The sequence below is a fragment of the Cryptomeria japonica genome, chromosome 3 (genome assembly GCF_030272615.1).
Source record: "Cryptomeria japonica chromosome 3, Sugi_1.0, whole genome shotgun sequence".
NCBI classification, from domain to species: domain Eukaryota; kingdom Viridiplantae; phylum Streptophyta; class Pinopsida; order Cupressales; family Cupressaceae; genus Cryptomeria; species Cryptomeria japonica.
Window position 1 is genome coordinate 121,939,883 of NC_081407.1, and position 27,718 is coordinate 121,967,600.

A 27,718-nucleotide genomic window follows, 5' to 3' on the forward strand; every position below is an offset into this window, starting at 1 on the left:
CTGTCAAAAAATATAAAATTAGAAGAATAAGCCACACAAAAATGCAATGCAATGCACATCTTTCTTGGGAAGAAATAAAAATCATTGTCTTAATGAGAAAATAATGATAAATTAGTAATATATGCAAAAATCTTAAATTTACTAAACAAGTTTCTAAATTAATACACTATTATATACTATATATTAACATTAAATGATAATCAATTAATAATTACTAATTTAGTAATAATAAACATTAAAATTTTAAAATTATATATATTATGGAAAGTTTCTATAACAATCTTATTAAAGATATCTAAAAAATTAAATTGACTAAGTTTCTAAATTCATATATAAAAAAATAGAATATATCGTAAAAATTCATATTAAAATATTTCATCAATTATATTCTATCATTTCAATTATGACAAGTTTCTAAATTCATATGAAAAAATAGAACTATTCTAAAAAATCATATTAAAATATTATAAAATTAGAAACAACTACATCCTTCCATATTCTAAATCCTTCCATTTCAAAATGTTCTAAATAAATTTGTATTTTTATAATAAACATTGTAAACTAATATATATATTACCTACTATGTTTTTTTACGGTTTATTTATAATTTTAAGTGTTATCTATATGGTTTTAGAAAAAAATAGCATGTCAATGCATATGTTCTACTAATTTTTTAAGCTGTCAAATACGATTCAAAAGTGAAAAAACAGTCATTTTACCTGTCAAATTCCAGGTCCGTTATGAGGTGACCCCAAAAATCATAACTGATAGATACCATCGACGAATATTATTTTTTTAAATTAAATTAAGATAAATTTTGTTTCCATAGAACAGCTCTAAGCCAGCAACAGACACAGGACTAAAATTTTATAGAGCAGGTATTGATTGTCGGACAAGAAAATGCGATTGAAACATATAACGAAAGATTCCGCCTGAATCATTTTTAAATATTACCGTAAACGTCATAGCTTCCGTCTGCAATCGAGCCTTATTGATTTGTCTGTATGATAAAATTTCATCATGACTATAGGTACCTTTTGTTTATCACGCAGTGTACAGCGACCTCTTAAGAATTGGGAATTGTGGCATACAGATATAAATTCAAGTGAACAACAATCTCTCAGTGCTCAGCTTCAGAAAAAAAATCTTCTGAGTTAAGATCATGGAATGGGTTTCCTGGTTTGTAGCTCTAGTTTCAGCTGGTTTAGGATTACTTCTCTTAAAGGTTGCAAGAGATCTATGGTGGACGCCTCTGCAAATTAAGAAGTACTTTGAAGCCCAAGGGATTGGAGGTCCTCCCTACAAGCTACCCTTTGGAAATGCCCCTGTAATTGTTCAAATGGCCAAAGAGGAGAGTTCTAAGTCTTTCCTGTCAGGACACAATATAATTCCTCGAGTTCTTCCTGCCTATCATCAATGGGGAAAAATCTACGGTTGATATATTCTCTCCATAGAAAACTTTGAATTTTTTGAGTTCCAAGGCTTCATGGTTTCCATTCATTCTGGTGCCTATGAATTTTATCACTGGGCAGTGTTTCCGGGTGCAATCATATCAAAAGGGGGAAAAACACGAAAAGATACTCAATTTAAAATAACATTTGAAGAAAATTCTGTATAATGTTGTTTTCAGATTATTTTTTTTCCTCGAACATGTTTCAATTAGGTTTTTGAATGGCTTGTATTTCATTTTTAAAAACTAATCTATCATTGTAGTAGATAAGAATCGGACAATTTGAATCATCCAATTCATTGGGCGTTCATTTATCTGTAATACAGGTCAGGATTATGTTTACTGGTTTGGGACTACACCAAGGCTTCTTATTCCTCACCCTGAGCTTGCGAAGGAGGTATTATCGAACAAGTTTGGGCACTATGGAAAAATTAAATTTCAGCAGTCTGGAGTGCCGGGACTTGCAGGGTTAGAAGGGGAGAGATGGGCACAGCATAGAAGAATACTTAACCCCGCTTTTCACATGGAGGCCTTGAAGGTAAACTTAGAATTCCACAGTCGTAATTTGAATAAAAATAAAGTCAATATGAATTGAATAATACTCAATCATAAAGCTTATGCACGATGATGATTACTTGTCAGATTGTCACATTCAATTGACAGACTTTTAGGTTGATAAGTAGAAGGTGTTTTTTTAGGTGTGTCAAATTATGTTATTGGTATTATTGGTATCAGGATTCTATTGTGTATTTTTTGAGTCAAATTTATTGATCTATATTTTTTGGAGTATTGGTTTGTACACACCCATCTCTTAAGAATGAATGATCCACTTAAACACACTTGAGTTGGAATAGTAGCCAGATGAGTGACTTATTTGGAAGTTCCAATAGTTCACTCTTGTGAGTGTTACCTACATTTAGATGCATTAAGTTCTAAGTGGACCACTCATTTTCATGAGAGATGGAGGGTAAGATGAGTTTGTTAAACCCTACTCATATAATATAGATTTAATGGTTTTAACTCAAAAACTATTCAATTGATAGTAAGGTTGGGGTCCCATATGTTGGGGTCCCATGTCAGGTTTCAGAATCTATTATTAAAGATTAGTAGATTCCATGAAGCAAAAGAAAAAAAGTGCCACAAGATTAATTGAAATCTTTCAAGATTAGCAGCCTTATTTTGTAAGACTGTGGATGTGAGTGAGTAGAAAAGGTAAAAGACTAGAAATTGCACCACCAATTCATATTTATTTATTCTGTTGAATTGAATGCACTAAATAACAAAATTGAACTTAATCTTTTAACTTTAAATTGCACTACAAAATTAATTAGAAACCTGCTCTAAAATAATCTAACACCACCCACTAGGCTAATTTCCTTTTCCTAATGCGCAATTTATATTAAGATTTTCAATTGTACGTTCAACGTCGGAGTGCTTCACTTCTATACTTGTCGACTCTTTCACGATTTTCTTCTGCCAGGAAATTATATTCCGTCTTAACTCATATAATACATCTGCCATGTCAGGGTATGATTCCCTCAATTGCAGAGTCTGGCACCAATATGTGCAGAGAATGGAGAAATTTAGTATCTTCAGGTGCCAATGAAATTGACGTTTTCAAAGAGTTTTCTGTTCTCACATCAGATATTATTTCACGTACAGCATTTGGAAGCAGTTACGCAGAGGGAAATCACATTTTCGATTTGTTGGGCCAGCAGATCCTCCTGTTTTTTGAAAGAATACGCAGAGTTTATATTCCAGGTTCCGGGTAACATGTTTTAGCCTCATTCTGGTGACCATAAATTTTGTTTTAGAAAGTAACTGATGCAAGGTATTTGCCAGCAATATTTTTTTAGGATGCTAAAACTTGTGAGTGTTTTCGTTGCATTTTTCCATTATACTTAATTTTTCAGAAAATGTAAACAGAGATTTTTTTTTTCTTTTTTCATATCGTTATTACAAGGTTTATACGTTTTATTGCAAGGGCCTGAATGTTATTTATCTTTTATAATATTAGATAAAGTTAAATTGGAGTCCTCATCCATAAACTTTGAAACAAAAAGTTATTACAATACCATAACAGTCATACTGATCGAGCAAACTAAAATGAGATACCAAAAACACTCAGCCAAGGGTTACCATTAGTGATCAAATCATAAAGAACAAAAGAAAAAAAAAGTACAGTGAAAAAGCCATGCAAAGCAAAGTGCAGACGAAATATAAAACAAGGGCTAGGAACCATGCGCTGAGCTGCCAGAACAACCATCCACGCCCGATGCCACTGCCCAACCCCTTGCTGATAGTAGTACAGCACGTTCCAGTTCTGCGAATTTAGAGCCACCACACTTCGACATGGCTTTGAAATTAACACCACGAATGTAGGGGAAAGGACCCAGTAGTTGTGCACCCTAACTTCGCGCTTCTCAAAATCCTACTTGGAAATTTCAAATCACTCCGATTTTTTTACAGCAGCTTACTTGGCAAGTCCCCTGCTTATAACTAAGGTTTCAGGGCCACATCATCAAATATGATGCTACATCAGCATGCTTTTTGCCAAGGTGTCCAAAACAGCCCCCCAAAAAAGTGAGACCAATAGACGTGCAAAAGAGACCCCAATAGTTGTGCAGCTGACATGGCATCACCTGATTGGTTACTTTTACAATATTAGTACATTTCTTAACAACTATTGGTACATTTCCTAACAACTATTGGTACATTTCCTAACAAAAATTGATATTTTTTGTTACAAACAATAGGTTTTATTTGTTTAATTTTTGGAACAAAAGGTATCAACAACCCTCACAACAATTGATACATGCTCAACTACTGGGTCCTTTCCCCTACTATACTGCCCAAAAAAATTATCCAAAAACTTGGCAAATTTTCACAGTTTTGTCATTCAGACATTTCATCAAACAGATGGCAAATAATCAAATACGAAGTATTTCTGAATGCAAACAATGAGGGTTGCGCTACTATAATTTGAATTCATAATTCTTCACAAAATCATAGTATTGTATGGAGATTTCACGTGGCCATTTCGTTAAATAGTTTGCAGTCCATACAGTTTCAAGTTTCAACATATTATCTCAAATAGTCATCACAAAATTAAATTTCTCAACCCCCAGATGCTGCAAATAAATTTTATATTAAAAAATACAGATTATGATACATAACAGTCAACCCATGATAAAAATATACTTGTTGTAGACTGTAATATTCAAAAATTCTTCGTAAGATTGATTAAAGCACATATAGTGGCGCTTCCTTGAAGAGATGCTATGTCTACTCTTTTTGAAGGCTGCGGTTAGCTTGGGAAACCCAAACATAGCGTAAGGAAAGGCCTAAAGCCTTCCAAAATACAAATCATCTACTTTTTGAAGCCTTTGTTACGTGTACAGCTACTGGAGTAAATAATGTTTTACAGCTGAGTTGGAAACTCAGTTAATATAAAAATCTAAGTTGCCAGATTCTTCCTTGGCAGCCCAGGGTCCTGGTCCGGTCCAGCCCAAATACTGGTCCGGATGTGGTCCGGCATATATATGGCTAGTGTTCCACGTGCGGCCTGTGGGTTCGTTGTGAAGAACCCAGGGAGAATTTGAAAGAATTTGCAGCAAATTCTGACTTGAGCAGCAGAACCCGGGCAGAATTTGACTGGTTTTACACATTTTTTTTATTTTTATACAGTTCTTTTTTGGTCTATTTAGTTAACTCGACTCTCCAACCCTCAAATAGACCACTAAAAAGGCCAAAAAGGTGAAACATGTCTCATTTGTTCATTTGTGAATGAAAAAGAAAATTTCTTGCCTCCACAGCTAAACTTTCTTGTTTGCTTGCCATTGCTCAAGCAGTGTTGAAGGGTGATATGTTTGATGACTTTTGATGATACTCGATCAGTGATGGCTGATTGTTAATGTTGACATTATTATTTTTGAACTGAAACATTGATATGGTACTGTATTTTGGCATTTTGCTATGTTATTTGGACTAAATTTAAAACATTAATATATATGGTGGTGTATTTTGTTATGTTACTTTAATATTAGCATAGTTGATAGTGGTGTATCATGAACTTATTTGCTGCTGCATATATGTATATATTTTTTATTTTTTATATGTTTTTGTACGGACGAACCCAAAGTGAACCTGAAACCACCCCCAAAAAAATTTGAACGAACCCAAATTCAAGTCCGAACTGGGACCAACAACTTAGATAAAAATGTAATGACAACCCCCAACAAGATTCATAAATTTTGGACATTTTTATAGCAAAAACATCATTCCATCACATTCAACAATGCAAAGTAATTTTCAACAATATAATATTTCACCATCCATGCATACTACATCTTATCCACAATAATACAATTAGATTATGTCATAATGACCAATGGAAGATTAACTGCTAATAATATCAAAAGCATACCTTATGTACTCTGCAAAGGTCATGTAGACTCCTTGTCCTTAATTTACCATGGTTCCCATTGGGGTGCAATGTGATTCCAACCATAGTGGATTCAATCCCTATCCACCCCTCCAAACAGATTATGTGGCCCATGGTGAGAGAGTACATATTCAACCAACATACAGTGCCTTTGGGTCAACTTCCTAATGACCATTCACCCAGGTTTACCTACCATTGATAAATTAAAATGCCATGTCCCATGTCAGGATGCACTAAGCTATACTAGGAGGTCGGTCCAAAGGTTACCTACCTATTCTTCATTAGAGATTCTCTTCCTTGCAGTCCACTGGACAGCTAAGCAAACAAGGTGGTCATTGCTTGCATGTTGCTGGTTGTAAGGCCCACATGCCACTAGTGGAAAACCATCCAACCCTCTAGCGTGCACTGGACATCCATCATTAGCATGCCCCTGTCCTTAAGGCCAACATGCTCCTAATGGAATTCATCCAAGCCTCTAGAGTCATGGGGTATGCATCACCTACAAATCGTTGGCTCTAAGGCCCACATGCTATTGGCAGAATCCATCCCACTATCTAAGTGGGTACTATAATATCCCCAAATAGGGATAATAGAAAAATAACAGTATCTCCAAAATAGGGCACAAAAAATTCTGAAATTTTACTTGCAAATATTTATGTGGCCCATGGTGAGAGAGTACATATTCAACCAACATATTCAACAAACTCAAATTTAGACTCAGATTAGTGATCTGATTTTTCTGCTAGTTTAAATAAATTTTTGAGTATAGAAAAGTTTTAGAAAATCACTCTAAATCTACCTAGAAATTTTAGGAACGATTCACATTGATTTTCTTTTATTTTTCTAAGATGAAACACTATGCAGATTTAGACACAAATACCTTAGAAACATCCTCAAACCCTAGCCGCCTTTGCCATAACTCCCAGAAAACCAACACTAGGTCTGTTCCACTTGTCCTTTTTGTTGCCATCTTCAATGATGCTTAGTAATCTGAAGACACCTTGCTGTAGATTATCCAAATCTGATCCTGATGCTTTGAATCTCACTTCCAAAATGGCCTCCAACCTCGATAGAATTGCAGCCTTGAAAATGATGTGTTAGGGCATCACAAAGCAAAGTCCTTCCACCAAAACACAACCTTCTAACTAGTTTGGGCTCATATGTCTCTTCAAATTCAGGGATACTCAAGGGTTTCAAGCCTCAAGCCCAAGATTGCAGTGACAAAAGAGAAAAGACTAATCACATAACAAGCTCCCAAGAACCCTAAAATGTTATATAATGACTCCCAAAAGAATTATTTAACTTTAGCCATTGATCCATTTCCAACTCGTTCCAATGCTCCAAATAAAATTCCTAAAAAATGAGCCAATATGCTTCTTGAAATCTCACAACCCCTTGACCTTTTTGGCACATGTTTAATAAAATCACTTAAAGTACATGTCTCATGTCATTAAACTTAAAAAGGGAGAAATTTAAGTCCATAGGCTAAGAATCACTTAAATTGCATAAAAAGATGTGTCCACAACCTAACATCACTTAAGTTGCTAAAAAAGACATGCCCACAACTTAAAATCACTTAATTTCACTTAAGTTGCTTAAAAAGACATGCGCACAACTTAAGAATAGAATAGAGAACAAGCCAAAGAGTATTAGTACTTACCCAATAATGCTCTAAATTTTCTTCCTCTTGGAAATCCAAGGAAAGGACAGCCAATGCAGTGTTAAGTGTCATGGCTTGAGTTGGGGACATCACAGTCCTCCCCACCCAAAGAATGCTTATCCTCAAGCATTTGTGTAGACCAGGATGCTTAAGAATGTCCTCTCTTTCCCATGTTGCATCCTCCAAAGGCAAGTTTTTCCACTTGATGAGATACTTAGAAATTATTTTATTCTTAGCTTCTTCTCCCTTGCAAAATTATTTTTTGGAATGTGTATGAACTTACCTTCTTCATCCATTAGGGGGAAATCCTTTAGAATGAATCACTTGCTGTCCAAGAGCCTTTTTCAGGCATGACACATAGAACACATTGTGGATTTTTCTATAGATGGCAGCTCCAACTCATATGCTACTTCACCAATTCTTTTAATCACCTTGAAAGGTCCATAAAAATTTGGTTTAATCTTATTTGCTTCCCTTACATTCAATAAGGATTGTCTATAAGGTTGAAGACACATTTATACCATGTCTCCCACCTCAAAAGATATTTCAACTCGATGGAGATAAGCATATTTCTTTTGTCATTCCTGTACAATCTAAATATCATCCATAAGTGTCATAAGGATATCTTGATTCTCTCTAGCCCACTCAAGATCTTTAGGAGCTCTAGAATCTGAAAAAACCAAGTCCACAAATGTAGAATCTTTACAACCATACAAAGCTTTGAAAGGGGTCACACCTATGCTCATATGATGTGTACTATTGTAACAGAATTCTGCCAAATGTAACCTCCTTGCCCATGCCTTTTGCTGCCCCGAAACATAGTTTCTCAAGTAGCCTTCAAGGCATTTGTTTACAATCTCTGTTTGGCCATCTGTTTGAGGATGATAGCTAGTGCTATGATCGAGTTTCATTCCAACCAACTTCATCAACTCTTGCCGTAAATTTCTGATGAATATGCAATCTCTATCACTTACAATTCTCTTTGGCACACCATGAAGTCTGAACACTTGTTCGAAAAGAAGACCAGCAACTTGTGGTGCTTTAAACTCTAAAGGCATTGACATAAAAATGAGCATATTTAGTGAGTCTCTCCACCATAACAAAATAACAATCCTTAACATTGTTCTTGGGCAGCTCAGTAATGAAATCCATTGATTTTTGTTCCTACTTTTGCTTGGGAATAGGAAGTGGATGTAGCAGCCCCGCTGGAAAAGAAGCTTCAGTTTTGTTCCTTTGTTACTCTATGCATTTTCTTACATGCTTGAGAAAATAATCTTTTATACCTTTCCATGAAAATCTTTCACGGATGTACTTGTATGTCTTTAAAAAATCCTGATGACTAGCGAGCTGATTGTTATGGACAACAATAAGGACCTTATGTCTTAGCTTACTTTCCAGTACAAAATAGATTCTATCCTTATAATAGATGATGTCATTCAACACTTAATACCTTTCATCACTGATTTTACCATCTACAATCTTACAAGCATGCTGATTTTTTGAATATTCTACTACTAGATGATCCTTCCAAGAAGCTGAAATTATTGAAAATGAGTAAAATGAGGGGTTTCTAGATAATGCATCAGCAACAACATTATTTTTCCCTTTGATGAATCCAATATCAAAATCATATCCTTGAATCTTACTCACACAATGTTGTTGTCTTTCATTTAATCCCTTTTGTTCCATGAAATACTTGTTGCTATTATGACCAATCCTCACTATAAACTTGCTGCCCTCAAGATATTGATGAAACTTTTCAAGTGCATGCAAGATTGCCAACATTACCATGTCATATGTAGAGAATCTTTTTCAACCTCATTTAATTTTTGTCTCTCATAAGCAATTGGATGCTTATCTTGCATCTAAACAACCCCAATACCAATACCAGAGGCATCACACTCAAGCACAAAAGGTTTAAAGAAATCCGGTAAAGACAAAATAGGATGAAAACTCGTTACCTTCTTAAGATGGTCCATGATCTTTTGAATCTCATCCATCCAAACAAAGGTATCCTTCTTGGTTAAATCTGTCAAAGGAGCAGTTGATGAAGAAAATTCCTTCACAAATCGTCTATAGTATGTGCAACCAATAAATCCCCTCAAATAGGACACCTTTGGCAATGGCCACTCAAGTATAGCTTGAATCTTCTCCCTATGTGCCTTCACACCACCTTCACCAATGACATGTCCCAAATATAACAGCTCAATCATGCGAAACTCACACTTAGAGGCTTTCACAAAAAGGGAGCTAGCCACTACGATGCCTAGCACCTCATCAATGTGTTGTATATGCTCCTTTCATTTCCTGTCGTATGTCAAGATGTCATCAAAGAAAACTAGCACAAATTTCCGCAATTGCATGTTGGTTCATGCAAGACGGAAAAGTAGTTGGAGCATTTGATAACCCAAAGGACATCACCAAATATTAAAAATGTTTATTGTGGCACTTGAAAGTTGTTTTATGCACATTCTCCTCTCGAACTTGAATATGATGGTATCCAAAATGAAGATCTATTTTGGAGAAATAGACTGCTCCATGAAGCTCATCCATCAACTCATCAACATGTGGAATAGGATACTCGTTGACGATCTTCTTATTTAATGCATGATAATCAATGCACATCTTCATGGTACCATCTTTCTTCACCAAGACAACAAATGAAGTAGAGGGGCTATAACTAGGTCGTATATGTCTTGCATCTAGCAACTCCAATTGTCTTCTCAATCTCATCCTTGAATCATCTAGGATGACCATAGGATCCATAACAATTGGCCTGCTATCCACAAGCTCAATGACATGCTCAAAACCATGATCTAGAGGTAGACCATGTAGTAGATCTGAAAACACCACACTATACTTGTCCAACAAGCCCTATATGTCAACATGATATCCACGATGTCTTGTATCTATAGATTTATTTGAAATGGAACACTTCAGTGTTGACTCGGCCTTTAAATGCCGAAAAACTCTCTCCATCCTCCTAGTTGAAATAACTCTAGGAGCATTTGAAAATAAGCCTCATAATACCACCTTCAATGCAACCATTAAACACCCAACACAATATTCATCTCATCAATGTCAACCACATAAAAGTCATTAGTAAGGGTGTAATTACCCAAACTCATATTCAATTGTCATTAGTAAGGGTTTAATTAATACAATGCAACATCATGCCACTCACTGCCTGCACTTGAAAATCATCATGCTCTTCGACTTGCAAACTTTGCTTCTTCACATAGGATGAATCAATGAAGTTGTGGGTTGCCCCACTATTAATCAACACAAAAATCATTGTTCATGCATAATGCCCCTTACTTTGAAGTCATTATAATGAGGATTGGTAGTGATGGTTGCAATAGCACCATCCATCTTTGCCAAATAATCTTGATGCTCATCTGTGTTTGTCTCCCCATCCACCTGCTTGTGTTGCTCATAAAGAACCTGTTTCACTAGGTTCCTTGAAGACTTGAATCTAGTGGGCCTTGTCCCCATTTCTGCACTTATGTCCAGGTGTCCAAGGGTCATGACAGTCGATGCAAGCCTTTTTCATCTCAACTCATCCCTTGAATCACAAGGTGACCTATCAATTAACCTAGAAATCTCACCAACTGGTCTAGAAAACTCTGGTTTCTTGTCCTTTGTAGAAAATTCTGTGTTAAGGGTCTCTATGGAAACTTGCTAGGAAATCTAGCCTATGGTAATTATAGCTCCATTTTCCATGCATGCTTAATAGCATCCTACAAGGATGGTAGATCAAAAGATTTAACGCAGCCCCTAAGAGGTTCTGACAAACCCTCTACGAACCAAGAAGTCAACCTCCTCTTAGTGTGTCTTTGAATCCGTGCAGTTTAACTGCTCTATCAATGTAGCGCAAAACTGATTATAAAAACTATTACACCATGACTTCGTGTCACTAGACCATGATACCAACGCTCATGTGCCACTTTTTCAAGGAATGGTAGCAAATTTGATGGCCTCAATCTCCTTCATTTGATTAGGGGTAAGGTAGTATCCAATTTTTGAATCCAAGCTCTAGTTGTACCCTTGGATGATCCATCAAAGGTTGACAAGATAGACAAATCAACCATTTTTGTAGCCTATAATTCTACTTCCCTTGATTCCACTAATTCTGCTTTGGTTTTGTGTGTTTGGTGACATCCAAATTATCTCTAAAAGAGATAGCTGACTGAAAATCTATCCCCAAAGCTTGATACTTTGGCAAAATTTCAGCATCCTGATTGTTCTCCATGGGTTCCTCTTGTATAAGCTCATCTTCTTGTAGAAAGGTAGGCATGAAAGGTCTAGATTGTAATGAACCCAAAGGTTTGCTAGTAGAGTGTTCATTGTTTTCTGCAGCGTTGCTACTTTCCTCTATCTCCACATGTACCATATTTCTTTCATTTGCTGTGTTATGAGCCATCCGACTGAAATGTAGATTGGTGTTTGGTAGCATTTCTACAAACATTTGTTTTGCCTCCTCTTCAATTGATGTTGGTGGCTGATCACTGCTATCCATTATTCCCTTTTGTTTTTCAAGGTTATGACCACCCTTTCCATGCATACAACCAACCCAAATAGGCTACCAAGACTTGCAGCTCTAATACAACTGTAATATCCTCAAATAAGGATAATAGAAAAATAACAATATTTCAAAAATAGGGCACAAAATTTTTTGAAGTTTTATTTGCAAATAAGATGTCCTTTAACAAACTCAGATTAGTGATCTGATTTTTCTGCTAGTTTAAATAAATTTGAGTATTTCAAAGTATAGAAAAGTTACAAAAAATCACTCTAACTTTGCCCAAAAATCTCAAAAATGATTTTCTTTTATTTTTCTACGATGAAGATAATTAACAATATGTAGATTTAGACACAAATACCTTAGAAATGTCTTCAAACCCTAGTCGCCTTTGCCAAAACTCCTAGAAAACCAGCACTAGGTTTGTTCCACTTGTCTTTTCTATTGCTATCTTCAGTGATGCTCAGTAGCCTAAAGACACCTTGTTGTAGATTATCCAAATCTGATCTTGATGCTTTGAATCTCACCTCCAAACCTGATAAAAATTGCAGCCCTAAAAATGATGTGCTAGGGCATTACAGACCAAAGCCTTCCATCGAAACTGTAATGTCCCTTTTTAGTAAAACCCCTAATTTTTGCCCCCTAAATCACCATTTCCATGTAAAACAATAAATGAAACAGGATGCATACCTGATTGAGATCCTGCAGTAGGTTAGGAAACCATTGAAATGTATATAATTAATAATACGAATCTTCTAAGAAAGACAAGCATAAATTCTCTATATTTAGGGTTAGGAACATTAACTTAACCATAGTTTTTGTCCAATTCTTTATTGAAACTCAACCATAAGAAAGTGGGAGTAAGGAGGAACAATAAGATGTCCAAGAGACCCTCTACCCTAGGCCCAAGAGTAGAGTGAGAGCCAGAGCCCCCTTGGCCTCATGGGACCATCGGTCAACTACCATGAGGTGGTCTACCTAGTGAGGTATCCTATCACCATTCCCCTTCATCACTCCCATCCTTATCCTTCTATTGTGGTCACGATTCCCTTAATTCAATAATCAACCATGATAGTGTTTAGAAAGATACAATAGGGTGTCCTAAATGTCCTTCCACTCTAAGTCCAAGAGCGGTGGACTCTGTCTACACCCCCTTGGCCTCATGGGACCATCAGTCAACTACCATGAGGTGGTCTACCTAGAGGAGTACCTCATCACCATTCTCCCTCCTCCTAATTTTTTATTTTACTATCATGGTATTTTTTTCAATATATATAATTGTCCATCATTGATTGTTCCTTATGTCAGAATAATAAGAATTACGTATATCATTCATAATTATGTAATTATAAATAAATTCTTATTGCATTGTTTATTACCAAGAATGATACGCCCAATATAATTGACCACAAGGTATTGTATAATCTTAATAGACATGTGATCTGCAATTATAGTCTATTATGCTATAAAGTCGTGAATAGGGAAGATCATACCTGATCTGCCTTAACTGATAATATGGTTGTAATGCTGGCTCGTCCTTTATATTTCTAATTTCTCACAGTTTGCCTAATGTAGAAGTGTTGTATATTTATGTTTTGGTGTTCCATTGTTCTTGATCCCTTCAGTTCGTTAATTATTGAAGATGCTTCTCCTTTATCTGAAGGTTGTTATTTATATTTATATTGTGATTCGATAATCTCTTCTGTGTATGCTTCTTCCTTTCTTTTCCATAATCCCCATGCATACCACCAAGAAGAAGGATGGTACTGCCTTTAACTAAATGACAGTTCTGATCTGATCTGATCTGATTGATGGTGCTGTGATTAGAGGCTTTTGATTCCTTTCCTTTATATCTCTCAATGTGAGGGAGAGGTTACACCTCTTCATCATGTATGCCCTTTGGCAAGAGACATACCCTTTCACCATTAGCACCCTTTGAAAGAGTGCAACTCTTCATTATTTCTGCCCTTTGAAAGAGACACAACCTTTCACAATCAGATCTGCACTTCTTATTGAAATCAGATCTGTACTTTCGATTCTCAAATTATCCCCCCTCAAATGAGGTTTCTTTCTCCCTTTTATATCTCATGTTTGAGGGAGTCGCAACTTTTCATTTTATGTCTTTTGACCATTCATTAACTTAATTAAGTTTTAATTATATTTAATTATATTCTTTTATATTTTAATTTTAATTTTTAATATTTTAATTTTATTATTATTATTTATTATTAAATTCTTTTTCAAAGTAGGGACATTACAAAAACGACACTCTTCTGACTAGGGGGAGCTTATATGTCTCTCCGAAACGAGGGATATTCAACTGTTTCAAGCCTCAAGCCATAGATTACAATGACAATAGAGAAAAGAGTGATCACATAATGAGCTCTATAAGAACCCTAAACTGCTATATAATGACTCTGAAAAGAATTATTTAACCTCATCCATTGATCCATTGCCAATTCAATCCAATGCTCCGAATAAAATCCCTAAAAAATGAACCAACAGGCTCCTAGAACCCATGCCCCTTGACCTTTTTGCTAAGTTGCCGATACAGGTATATCAGTACAATATGGCAATATGCCGATATGACAAAAAAAAAAATAGGTGTTGGGTATGTTTGGGTGCGTCCATACAGTTTTTTAATAAACATCATAAATATATTCATATTTGCAGCCTTAAAAGTAAAAACAAGAATAAAATGTAGAATACCACATTTTATACATGCTAAACAAAACTTAGAACTACCATAAATATTACAGATTTGAAATACAATAATACTAATTTGATATCAATTTGTCAAAACTTGGATGTTATGATAGATATATTGAATTCATTGTTCATTGGTTCAACATTAAATAACACAATTAGTAATCACACATCATATGGATCATCAAGAAGATCAACATCATCATTGATATTAGATGATGTAGGTATATTAGTAGAACCACATGTATCCCCACCCCAATGCCACTTGCACTAGGATGGTGGCTATCCAACTCCACAACAAGTAAAAGTTGTTTGGCAGCTGAAAAATCCATATCAGTTCGCTCTGGATCTACATCCCACAACTTTATGTCCCCTTCCTTGTACTCATTTTGTGTATGACTAAGAAGGTGCAAGTTGGAATGCACGTAAACTAGCTCTTTTGCCTTGCAGCCAATCAATTGTGTTTCATTGAGTGGATAAAGGAGTATGTACTCCAATTTTGCTTAGATGAAGAGGAAGTAGCAACCTATTGAAACAAAGTGAGATGGATAAAATTATAAAATAGTAAATCAAACTTTAAATTTGAAGTTAATAATTTTATTTTTTTAAAATAGTAAACAATATAAGTTTAGAGAGTACAATAAAAATAAAGAAACTTGTGATAAAAGTTTGATTGCATTAGTTTGGAGGTGTAGTGATGTATGGTCATTGAGGTACTACCAAGCATGAGCATCCTTCATATAGTTGTCATGGAGAGTGGAAGCACTTTGACTATTGGAGGCTACAAACTCAAAAAACCCGCTTGTAATTAAATCCTCCATTTCACAATCGGGGAAGAATTTTGTAAGTGCTTTTTACACCCATCATTGAGTTTTGTATCTCTGTATGGTGGCACCTTTGATGGCATAGCAAGAATTTCATCACTATAAAATTTGGGAGTCAATGCAAATGCAAGAAGATGAAGTGGGGTGGTCATTTTGTTCCATCACTCAACTCAAATTGTCTGCACCTCTTTGAAGAAAGTTTCTTCAGGATCTTGTTCTTTTTCATTGATGACGAGTTTCATTTTCTTAATCATTGAGTCAATGCCATCATATACCTCTCCCAAACATGGATGATCCATGTTAATATAATGGATCATACTCATGATGGGCTCAGTGAAACTAAGAAGATATTCCAATCGTTCCGACCATGTGTCATCTACGATCATTTGCTTTACATTTGTTGCCCTTTTAGTACTGGATTGCCTCCTTAGGGACCAACTTTGACTAATAACCATGCTAGCAAGTGGCTCTCGCACCTTCATAAGTCGCCTCAAGACATTGTATTGGAGGCAAATCGGGTCTCAACAACCTATTCAAAAATTAAAAATAAAAAATAAATAAAAAGGCATGCTCAATTTTAAAAACTAAATTTATAAATGTAGTGTTGTATTTCATTAACCAACATGCTCTCAAATGCAAGTTTGGGAAAAGAATTTTGGGTAGAGGCAATTAATATAGTGTTTTTAATTAACCAAGGTCCATCTTCTCAGTTGGATTTTGAAATTCCCAAAGAAAATTGGCCGCGTAAAAGAATTTCTTATAATCAAGTACGGGTGTTTGGTTGTGAAGCTTTCGTTCATATTCCACAAGAAAGAAGAATGAACGAAGCTTGATGTGAAGTTGAAATATTGTATCTCCATTGGATACAAAGATGAGAAATATGACTATAGGCTATGGCACCCCATTTTGAAACAAGTCACTTGCAGCAAAGATATTTTTTTCAATGAAAAAGTGATGCCAAGTTTACCAAAATAGGGGGTGATTGCAAAAGAATATGTGCCATTGGAAGACATACCAGCCAAAGAATATCTTCCATTAAAAGACATCACAAGTGGGAGTGTTGTCTTTAATCAAAAGGAGATTTTAAATTAATGACAGGTACAACCACAAGTTCAACCCCCTAATTTTCATGAGAATGAAGTGTAAGATCACCCCTTTGGTGCTTGTGAGGAGGGTACTTGAGAGGAATTAATTCCTTGAGTTTGAGGTACACCAAGGAGCACAAACCTCCAACAAAATATAATGATTTTATTCAACATTTGTTGCTACCAATGAAGCTGAACCTCCTACATTTGAAGAAGCATGTTGTTAAATTTAGTGATCAAATTAGATAAACAATAATTCAAACAATTGCATAGATATTATCCTGAGAAAACCTTCCTCTTGAAGGTGAAAAACCCAGCAACAAAGTTCCTTATTATATTTATTTATATGCAAGATGTCTTTACAATAGATTAGCTTCACTCCTTGAAGCAGAATCAATCAATTGATTGCACAATCCAATCTGCAAACCTGTTGTGACGTATTCACACATCACCCCATTATAAAAGGGGACCCCTACTTTTTGCTTTCTGGGGTGTTTTTCTTGGTTTTTTAGGGTTTGTTTGTTAACCTTTGCATTTTGAGTGTTGCCAGGGGGATCACTAGGATGGCAGGCTCTGCTTGAGCCAAGGTGAGTCCACAGGGCCCCAGAATTAAGGTTTCTTTGAGAGGCTTCCTTAGGGCCTGGTTTTGCTCTTGTTGCTAATTGTGTCTTGCTTGGTGAGTAAGTATCATCCTTGAAGGTCTGAGTTAGGTCAAATTGGTGAGTGATGAAGTTTGGAATGTCATCTTGATCTTCAAATACCCTGAAATTTGGCTGTCTCGAATGTCTTCCTGATCCTGAAATTTGATTAAGTCTGGAAAACTGAAGAATCCTCCAAAAACTAGATTTTGCATTATAACTCCTGGAGGTCCGAAAACACTCTCAAACATCCTGACAGTATATATGGAATATAACTTAAAGTATGTCACTTATACTTAAATGTTATATTCCATACATGGATCCCGACAAAGAGACCAAAATGTCAAATTTCGCTCCTGACCCTTCCAAAGGGTCCAAAGCAATTTTCACTCCCGACCCTTCCAAAGGGTCCAGAGCGAAATTCTCCATAAGACATTCTAGCTTGACCCAAACTTAGAACTAACTCATTCCCAGGCATTATTGAGGGCAAAACACTTGTTTGGATGAAGAAATGTGAGAAATGAAATCAAGATTTGAGCCTAAATGTGAATTTCGCTCCTGACCCTTCCAAAGGGTCCAGAGCGAAATTCTCCCTAGACACCTTTTTTCTCCTTGTTTGCACTAGAAACCTTGATTCCTAGGGCATGGTAAGGGAAAATTGACATATTCTTGCCTTAGGAAGTGATTTGGGGTGTCTGAAAGTGTGGATTTTGTCTAAAGCATGAATTTCGCTCCTGACCCTTCCAAAGGGTCCAGAGCGAAATTCACCTTTTCCTCTATTTTGCTCTTTCATATGGCCAAGTTTTGGATTTTGAGGCATAGTTGAGGAGACTTGGATGCATGTTTGCCTTGGAGAGAAGGTTTAAGACTACAAAATGGTGAAAATCAACCCAGAATGGAAATTTTGCTCCTGACCCTTCCAAAGGGTCTAGAGCGAAATCTTCCATTTGACCTTCTATCTTGCCTAAAATGATAAATAGAGTTTGAAAGGACCTTGAAATTGATCAAGTTTGAGAGAGAATTGGATAAATCAAGATTTTCGCTCCTGACCCTTCCAAAGGGTCCAGAGCGAAAATCCTCATAACCCTCATTTCCTTCCTAATTTTGGCTAAGTGTTGGTCTCTAAGGCATGTATGGAAGTGTTTGACATGTTTTTTGCCTAAGGGAATGACTAGAGGTGGAGGAAATGGAGGATTTTGGCCTAAAAATTGAATTTCGCTCCTGACCCTTCCAAAGGGTCCAGAGCGAAATTCTTGAAAACACTCATTTTCCCCTTAACAAGATTAGGACCTTGGTGGAGATGCAAGAAGAATGGTCTATGTTTGCCTCCCAAAGAGGATTGGAGTTGGAAGAATCAAGAATCAAGCTCAAAACATGATTTTTCGCTCCTGACCCTTCCAGAGGGTCCAGAGCGAAAATCCTTATAACTCTTATTTTCTTCCTTGTTTTGGCTAGGCGTTGGCATGTTGGAGGGTGAATTGGTATGTTCTTGCCTAGAGAGGTAGTTGGACGCTTTGAAAGATGAAGATTTTGCCTAAATCATGAATTTCGCTCCTGACCCTTCCAAAGGGTCCAGAGAGAAATTCTTTATTAACCTCATTTGCTTCCATGCTTGGGCTTCAAACCTTGTTCCTTAGGTGAAGAGTGATGGATTTTTGCCTTGCAATCAAGATTGGGATTGAAAAGATGAGTGATCAAGCCTAAACCAAGATTTTCGCTCCTGACCCTTCCAAAGGGTCCAGAGCAAAAATCTACCTAGCCCTCATTTTCTTCCTTGATTGGTCAAATTTTAATATCCAAGGCATGTTGAAAGGAAGAATGGACATGTTTTTGCCCTTGGGAATGTTCGAAAGCGATGAAAGGTGGAGATTTTGTCCTAGAAATGGAAATTCGCTCCTGACCCTTTTAAAGGGTCCAAGGTGAAATTTCACTAGAACCACCTTTTTTCTCAATCTTATGCCGAGCCTAGTGCAAACTAAGGTGAATTGTGATGAAAGAAGTCCTTAGGTGTGACTTTGACTTGCCAATGATTATCAAATTTGAAGGAATTGAGCCAAATTATGAATTTCGCTCCTGACCCTTCCAAAGGGTCCAGAGCGAAATTCCTAAAATCACCTATTTTCCTTGCAAATCAAGTCAAACTTTGGGTTTTTACAGCTTGGATGAGTGTGAGGAGAGGTGTTCTTGCCCTTTTGAAGTTGATGGAGGAATAAGCTCAAAACAAGATTTTCGCTCCTGACCCTTCCAAAGGGTCCAGAGCGAAAAAACCCTAAAACCATCCTTTTCTCCAAAATTTGTGTGAAGTCGGGCCTAGGCCAAGGTGAGAGAAGCTCTTAGAATTACCCTTGAATGATTTTTGACCACCAAAAATGTGAATTTTAGCCCAGGACAAGGATTTCACGTCTGACCCTTCCAAAGGGTCCAGGGCGAAATCCTAGATAGGTCCTGTCCCTGGCCTTGATTTTGAGCGAATTTTCCCTTTCAGGCCTTCTGGGAATCAAGAAATTGTTGTCAAAATTAAGAGATGGATCCAAAGGAGGGAATCAAGGGGAGAAAAAGTGAGAAGAGTGGAATTGAGTGAGGGAAGACAAGCTAGCAATGAATTTTGCTCCTGACCCTTCCAAAGGGTCCAGAGCGAAATTCTTCAAATCAATTGTTTTTTCCCTTGTATGAGGCCAGGACTTTGATTCCTAGGGTGTGGTTGAGGATGGGATGGTGTTACTTTGCCTTGCAAGATGAAGTGAAGTGAAGGAGATGAAGACTTGAATTTCGCTCCTGACCCTTCCAAAGGGTCCAGAGCGAAATTCCCAATTTCACCTAAATTGCTCATGATGAAGATCAGGAGATGGATTCCGAGGCCTTGGTGGAGAGAAGATTAGTGTATTCTTGCCTTGGAAGACATTTCAGAGTGGAGGAGTGATTGAACTTGAGCCTAAACTAGAATTTCGCTCCTAACCCTTCTAGAGGGTCCAAAGCGAAATCCTTTGAATCTCCTATTTTTCACCTTGTTTGGGCCAAGCGAAGAGCTAGTTGTGAGATAATGTTGAAAAGAGGTCTAAATTGGGCAAAATAGCAAATTTTGCTCCTGACCCTTCCAAAGGGTCTAGGGCAAAATTCGTATAGGGCCTGTCCCTAGGAAGGATTTTGAGCGAACTTTATTTTGAAGTCTTCTTGTTGATGATTTAAGGTGGAAAATGCTTTGTTTAAATGAACATGTCATATGTACTTAATCACCTTTTGGTTTATTTTGCAGATGGAGAAAACCAGGGCAAGGACGACCTCTTCCAGTCCATCATCATCAAGGACGACCACTTCCAGTCCATCATCATCAAGGACGACCACTTCCAGTCCATCATCATCAAAGACGACCACTTCCAGTCCAGCATCATCAAGGACGACCAATTCCAGTCCATTATCGTCAAGGACGTTCCACAAGCAAAAGGGAAGACTCAAGGTGTTCAAGGAATTGCCAGCCACCTCCAAAACCTTCACTTTGCCACACTAAGGAACCACAAGATGACAATGAAAGGCGTTGCCAGCATTTCAAGGAAAGGTACAACACCCATCCATCACGTCAAAGACAAAGGAGAATCAAATAAGGTCAGTGCAAGGGTCCGTTGAAGAAGCAGATAGTCTTAGAAGAGTTAATCAAAGTTAGCTTCTCAGCATCATCAACTTCAACATCAACCAAGTTACAAGTGTCAGACAAGGTGGCATCCCAATCATCATTCTTCCAGTCGGATTGGTCCACCTCAACATGACCAGATTCAATGTACCTAATTTATTGGAGGCGGCACAAACTTCGATGTACCTACCGTTGCTTCTTATTGGTCCTCACTCTTGAAATGTAATTTTCTAATTGGCTAAGGAAGTTTGTTGTAACAAACCCTAATTAGGGTTTCTATCTTGTAATCCTAGCCATTGATTCTAAATCAATCAAAGCCGTCTATTTGTAAAGGGTTTCTCTATATAAGCCCTGGCTCCTCATTTGTAAAGGTTAATAGTGAGTTAATAGTTAATAGTTGTTGGTTAATAGAGAATAGATAGTAGTGAATAGTCAGAAAGTAGGAAATAGTTAGAGTAGAATAGAAAGAGAAGGCAAAGATTGTTGCCAAGATGTTGTTGTAAAGGACTTGTAAACTTCATTGAAGAAATGGTGAATTCTATGGGTCGATTCAACAATTTGCATGGTCTCTATACTTCTCAAATTTGATTTCATGTTATTGGATGAGTGGAAGAAATGTGTATGATCGATGGTGAAATTTGTATATCCATACTACTAGCAATCTGTTGATTACAGACTTGCCTTGTGTAGTCAACTGGAATCATTCAGCTTAAGCTTAACTTCAATTGTCGCATCTTCATTGATATGCATCAGCCTGATGGTGTCCATGCTTGTAGTGGTGATCTGAACATCATAAAGCTTTCCTCAGAAGATCGCACAAACCTTGTGGAGATGGTCCTGGGATGTCAAAGCAAGACTTAGTTAGAATTTCATCAAAGGTCATTCATTGCTCTTACATTCTTAGTATTAGAAATAGACCCCGTTTCAACCCTTCTCCTTTTTCCTTTTTTTCAAAATCAAGGACCAGTAAAATCTCACATTCCGGCAATATCCAAAGCAAATCAAATGCTCAGACAGTCAAATGTAAGTCCCCTTGTGATTCCAGCAAAATCACATCATACCACGAAGAGCTTATCCACACGTAGAGACCCTACATACAAGAACCTTGGAGTTGCCTTGATTAATCCTTCGGCGAGATCTTCAACAGTCGGGAAACTTTGTTCAAGAGAGGATAAGGTGCCTTTAGGTATTTTATTCTGTGTTCGCATGTGTACAAAAAACACATCAACAAAACAATGATCTGTGTAGAATGTATACGATCTGTTGTTTATATGTAATACAATATGCTCACTGTATATGATGCAATCTGTTGTGCGAATGTAGACTCCTAAGACTGAGATACGATCTGCTGTAGATGGATATATCACTGCTGATGGATGATTGACTTGCTGATGAATACGATTTGCTTGTGATCCGAACTGTTGGAGGATAATAATAATTCGATGCCTTTGAGAAAGATACAACTCATTCATATATAGAATCATGAGAGGTTTCAATCAACACGACTTTTCCATAAGTCGGCTATAATATTAATCAACATGCCTTTTCCAATAAAACGTTTCATGACAAGGATCACGACTTCCAAGGTGGCCGATTATTATTAGTTATGTTTTATTGACAAGTCGTTTCAATATGAAGGATGGTAATGAAGGAATCAAACTATATTAAATGTGTAAGGCCGATAGGCTATTCACACATTTATTGGCTAAGTCGGCTCTGAAGGATCTGACCAAAGCTATACATCAACACTCCCTCTTAGCTAGGGAGGAATCCTTCTCAATATCTGAGTCACATAGTGACATCCACCATGGCTACCCCCAGAGGGTGGGTTCATCATGGCTACACCCATGAATGAAAATACAAATGAGCAAAATCACCATGGCTACTCCCAGAGGGTGGGTCCGTCATGGCTACTGCCATGAATGGAAATGCAAAAGAACACAAGTGCTCATCACGGAGTCACTCAACGTGATGATGTTCACCATGGCTACTCCCAGAGGGTGAATAAACACAAGTGCCAAGTCATGGAGTCTCTCACATGACATCCACCATACCTACTCGCAGATGGTGGATTAACCATGCCTACTCGCAGAGGGTGGGACAAGGGCTTACACCTCAAACTTATCTCACAGAGAAGAATGCATTAACAAGGGCTTGTAGCTCAAAATTCTCTCTCATAGAGAAGAATGCATTATAGTACATATCAAGTAATCACTAATACTGAGACTCCCTCATGGAAAGGGCTTCATTCTACACAACTCCAAGCTTGTCTTGAAAATGCACAAACTTCACTTTGGCAAGAGGCTTGGTGAGAATGCTAGCCCTTTGCTCCTCAGTACAAATGTATCTCAACTGAATAGCATTCCTTTGTACCATATCTCTGATATAGTGGTACTGAATCTCAACATGCTTTGTTCTGTCATGAAACACTGGATTAACCGATAGCTTCACACAACTTTGGTTATCACAATGAATAGTAGTAGGCTCCAATGATTGTCCAAACAATCCTGCAAGGAGCTTCCGAAGCCACATTGCTTCGCGAGTTGCCACACATGCTACAATGTATTCTGCCTCTGCGATGCTCAGTGCCATTGAAGACTGCTTCCCGCTACACCAGGAAATCATAGCAGATCCCAAACTGAAACACACCAGAAAATCATAATAGATCCCAAACTGAAACAACAACCAGAGGTGCTCTTCCGATCAGTAACACTCCCTGCCCAATCAGAATTAGAATAGCCTTCTAAATTCAAATCCACACTGGAAGAGTATTTCAAGCCATATCCAATTGTGCCACACAAGTATCTCGGGATATGCTTGGCTGCAACTAGATGTATCTGTCTTGGTTCACACATGAACTAACTCAATGCACTCATTGCATAACAAATATCTGGTCTAGTGTTGACAAGATACATCAAGGATCTAATCAACTATCTATACATAGTAGGATCCACAAGATCTGAACTAGTTGCAGCTTCCTTCAACTTCTTCAAGTTAGTTTCCATCGGTGTGGACATAGATTTGCAATCTATCATTCCAAATCTCTTCAACATATCAATGGTGTATTTCCCTTGACTTAGGATAATCTCATTGGGTCTCTGCCATACTTCCAAACCTAGAAAGAAGTGCATGAGTCCTAAGTCCTTCATCTCGAATTTTGAAGTCAACTCCTTGCATCTATGGATGAGATGATCTTCCCCGGTGACAAATAGGTCATCAACATAAAGTACCAAGATCAACATTTCACCATTGAATACCTTGAAGTAAAGATTCGGATCAGCATCATTCTTGCAGAAACCTAAGTAATTATCTGTCAATTCTTTCATACCAAGCACGAGGTGCCTGCTTAAGACCATATAAGGATTTCTTCAATTTACATACATGAGACTCTTTCCCATGAATCACGAACCCCTTAGGTTGCTCGATGTAGACCTCTTCCTCAATCACACCATTGAGAAAAGTTGTCTTCACATCCATCTGATGTAACTTTCATCCCTTGGCTGCTGCAATGGCAATGATGGTCCTGATGGAAGTATAGCGAGCAATAGGAGCAAATGTTTCTTCATAGTCTATTCCCTCTTTCTAAAAGAAACCACGAGCCACAAATCTAGCCTTGTACTTTTCAATGTTTCCATCAGCTTTATGCTTAATCTTGTACAACCACTTGGAAGATACAACAGACTTCCCTTCAGGTCTAGGCACAATATCCCACAAATCATTCTTGATAATGGATTGATACTCTTCATCCATTGCATCTTGCCATACTTGTTGTTGAGAGGCTTCCTCAACATTGGAAGGTTCAGTCTCAATAAGATTACACATCAATGCAACATAGCTAGAGAATCTTTGTGGTCTTTTACTTTTTCTAAATGTGCCTCAGGGAGCTGTGAACTGTTTTGCCTCTTGCATAGTGTTCCTTGCCCAAAGAGCTCTCTTTTGAGTCACAACAATATCTCTAGGCCCATCAGTAGGATCCAAGCGTTCAATTGGATCATCATTCAATTCAAGTTTTGTAGACTCCCTCTAAATCTCAGGAGCATGATCAACATCCATGTCTTGAGGATGATTTTCATCATCTATCTCCATTCAAGAACCCTTTGATTTTTTGAATGCAACTTCTTCCTCAAATGTGACATCCCTGCTTACTTCTATTTGCTTCCGACCAGGAATGTAAATACAGTAGGCTTTGGAGGTTTCACTGTAGCCCACAAATATCCCTCTCTCGCTAAAGGGTTCCAACTTGGTCCTCTTGTCCTTGGGAATATGAACATACACAAGACAACCAAAGATTCTCAGGTGATTAATATCAAGCCTAATCCCTGAAAAGGCTTCTTTAGGAGTCATATTTTGCAATATCCAGTGAGGACATCTATTTTGAACATACACTGTTGTTCTAGAAGCTTTTGCCCATAGAAAAGTCTAAAGGTCTTGATCATGAATCATAGCTTTTGTAGCTTCAACAATGTATTTGTTCTTTCTTTCTGCAACCCCATTTGTTGAGGGTTGTAAGGGACACATAACTCCCAATTGATGCCTGCCTCAATACAAAAATCACAAAAGCTACCCGAGGTGTACTCACCTCCATTATTAGACCTTAAAATTTTAATTCTCTTTCCAAATAAATTTTCTACTTGAGCTTTAAACTCTTTAAACCTACCTAGGACTTCATCAGACTCTTTGGACCTTAATAAATAAATCCAAGTCTTCTTAGAGTAGTCATCTATGAAAGTTACTTAATACAAAAATCCACTTAGGAATGGAATTGACATTGGACCACATAAATCTGAATGTACAAGATCTAGAATTTCTTTAGACCTACTTTCACTACTGTGGAAAGGACTCTAAATATTTTTACCCATAGCACAACCTTTACAAGTACCATCATGTACATGATTAAGTTTAGGAATACCTTTCACCATCTTTTCCGGTGATTGAAGAGCCCTGAAATGAAGATGCCCAAGTCTTCTATGTCAAAGTTCACTGGAACTGGAAGAATCATGAAGAAGAGCTTGGACTGGAAGAGTTGAGAGCTTATACAAACTATTATGTGGATTTCCAATCACACGAGCAGTCTTGATGCTGGAGTTCTTTGGCCATGCTAGAACTCTTCCTTTAGAAAATGCAATTTGATAGCCCTTATCCTCCAAGGCTGAAATAGACACAAGGTTTCTCTTGATCCCCGACACAAACAAAACATCACTTAGGTGAAGTGAGACTCCAGATTCTAGGTTTAGTGATGTAGCACCAAATCCTCTTATTGAATAGTGTGCATCATCTCCAATGATCACTTGAAGATTAGACTCCTCCACCACCAAATCTGAAAGGTGCTCTCGATAGCCAGTGATGTGTCTAGAGGCTCCACTATCAATCAACCAGGTATCACTGTCTATAGGAACATTGCTCGATAATGCTGATATGAAAATAAAGCCATTGGAGTTATCTTCTGCCTCCTTCTGAGATGAAACTTCATTGATGTTTGCCCCTTGATGCTTAGGTCTAGTCAAACAATCCCTTGCATAGTGACCAAACTTGTCATATCTAAAGCACTGGATGCGGGAGAGATCTTTCTTCTTCTTCTTAGAATCAAGTGTGGAATCTGATTTCTGATCTCTGTTCCTTTTGAAATTGCCCTTCTTCCAATTATTTCCTTTCTTGTTAGATTGAGTGGCAAGAACATGAGTATCTTCGTTTTGAGAACTTTTGATAATTCCCCTAGCCACCAATCTTGATTCCTCTTGAATGCAGTCCGCACGAAGTCGATCAAACTTAGGTAATTTGGTTCTCCCACTTATGCTTTGGATAAATGGCTCCCATGAATGAGGAAGGTCATTCAAAGCCAGCATGACAAGGTCTTTATCAATCACTTGATCTCCAATTGCGCTTAGTTGGTCTCTCAATTCTGAAATTTTCATGAAGAATGGCATAACTGATTCTCCTTTTGCCATCTTTACTTGGTGGAGTTGTTGCCTCAAGGCAAGAGCCCTACTTGTGTTAATCTCATATAAGCCCTCCAAGGTCTTGAACATATCTCTCGCAGTTGTCATCTTGGAGATGAGAGGCACCAAGTGATCTCTCATAGAGTCTATTAATATCTTCTTTGCTTTGATGGCATTTTTCTTAAATTGAAGTTTCTCCTCATGATCTTCAGTTTCGGATAAATCCTTTTGCTCCACAAATTGAAGAAGGTCATTTTCTTCAAGTGCAATGAGCACTCTAAACTTCCATGAGGTGAAGTTAGATGCACCTTCAAACCTATCCTTGACTTTAAGACTGTTCACCATTTTCAAGGCTTAGCATATACTTCTTGAAGGAGAAAGAGGAGAGAATACTTAGAAGTTATAGGAAATCTGATCACGATCTTTCTTTCACCGTGGCTTTGATACCATGTTAAATTTAGTGATCAGATTAGATAAACAATAATTCACACAATTGCATAGATATTATCTTGGGAAAACCTTCCTCTTGAAGGTGAAAAACCCAGCAACAAAGTTCCTTATTATATTTATTTATATGCAAGATGTCTCTACAATAGATTAGCTTCACTCCTTGAAGCAGAAACAATCAATTGATTGCACAATCCAATCTGCAAACCACGAACTGTGTAGAACGTATACGATCTGCTGTTTATATGTAATACAATCTGCTCACTGTATATGATGCAATCTGCTGTGCGAATGTAGACTCCTAAGACTGAGATACGATCTACTGTAGATGGATATATCACTGCTGATGGATGATTGATTTGCTGATGAATACGATCTGCT

General features: G+C 37.3%; 1 protein-coding gene across 1 annotated transcript in view; it reads left to right on the forward strand.

Moving 5' to 3' along the window:
- The first annotated feature begins 844 nt into the window (after positions 1-844).
- LOC131038749 (cytochrome P450 734A1) overlaps positions 845-27,718 on the forward strand; it is a 31,577-nt gene continuing 4,703 nt past the window's right edge. The window contains exons 1-3 of the mRNA XM_057971284.2: positions 845-1,433; positions 1,777-1,988; positions 2,977-3,218. Coding sequence (XP_057827267.2) covers positions 1,163-1,433; positions 1,777-1,988; positions 2,977-3,218 — 725 coding nt within the window. The 5' untranslated portion in view covers positions 845-1,162. The remainder of the gene's footprint in view (positions 1,434-1,776; positions 1,989-2,976; positions 3,219-27,718) is intronic.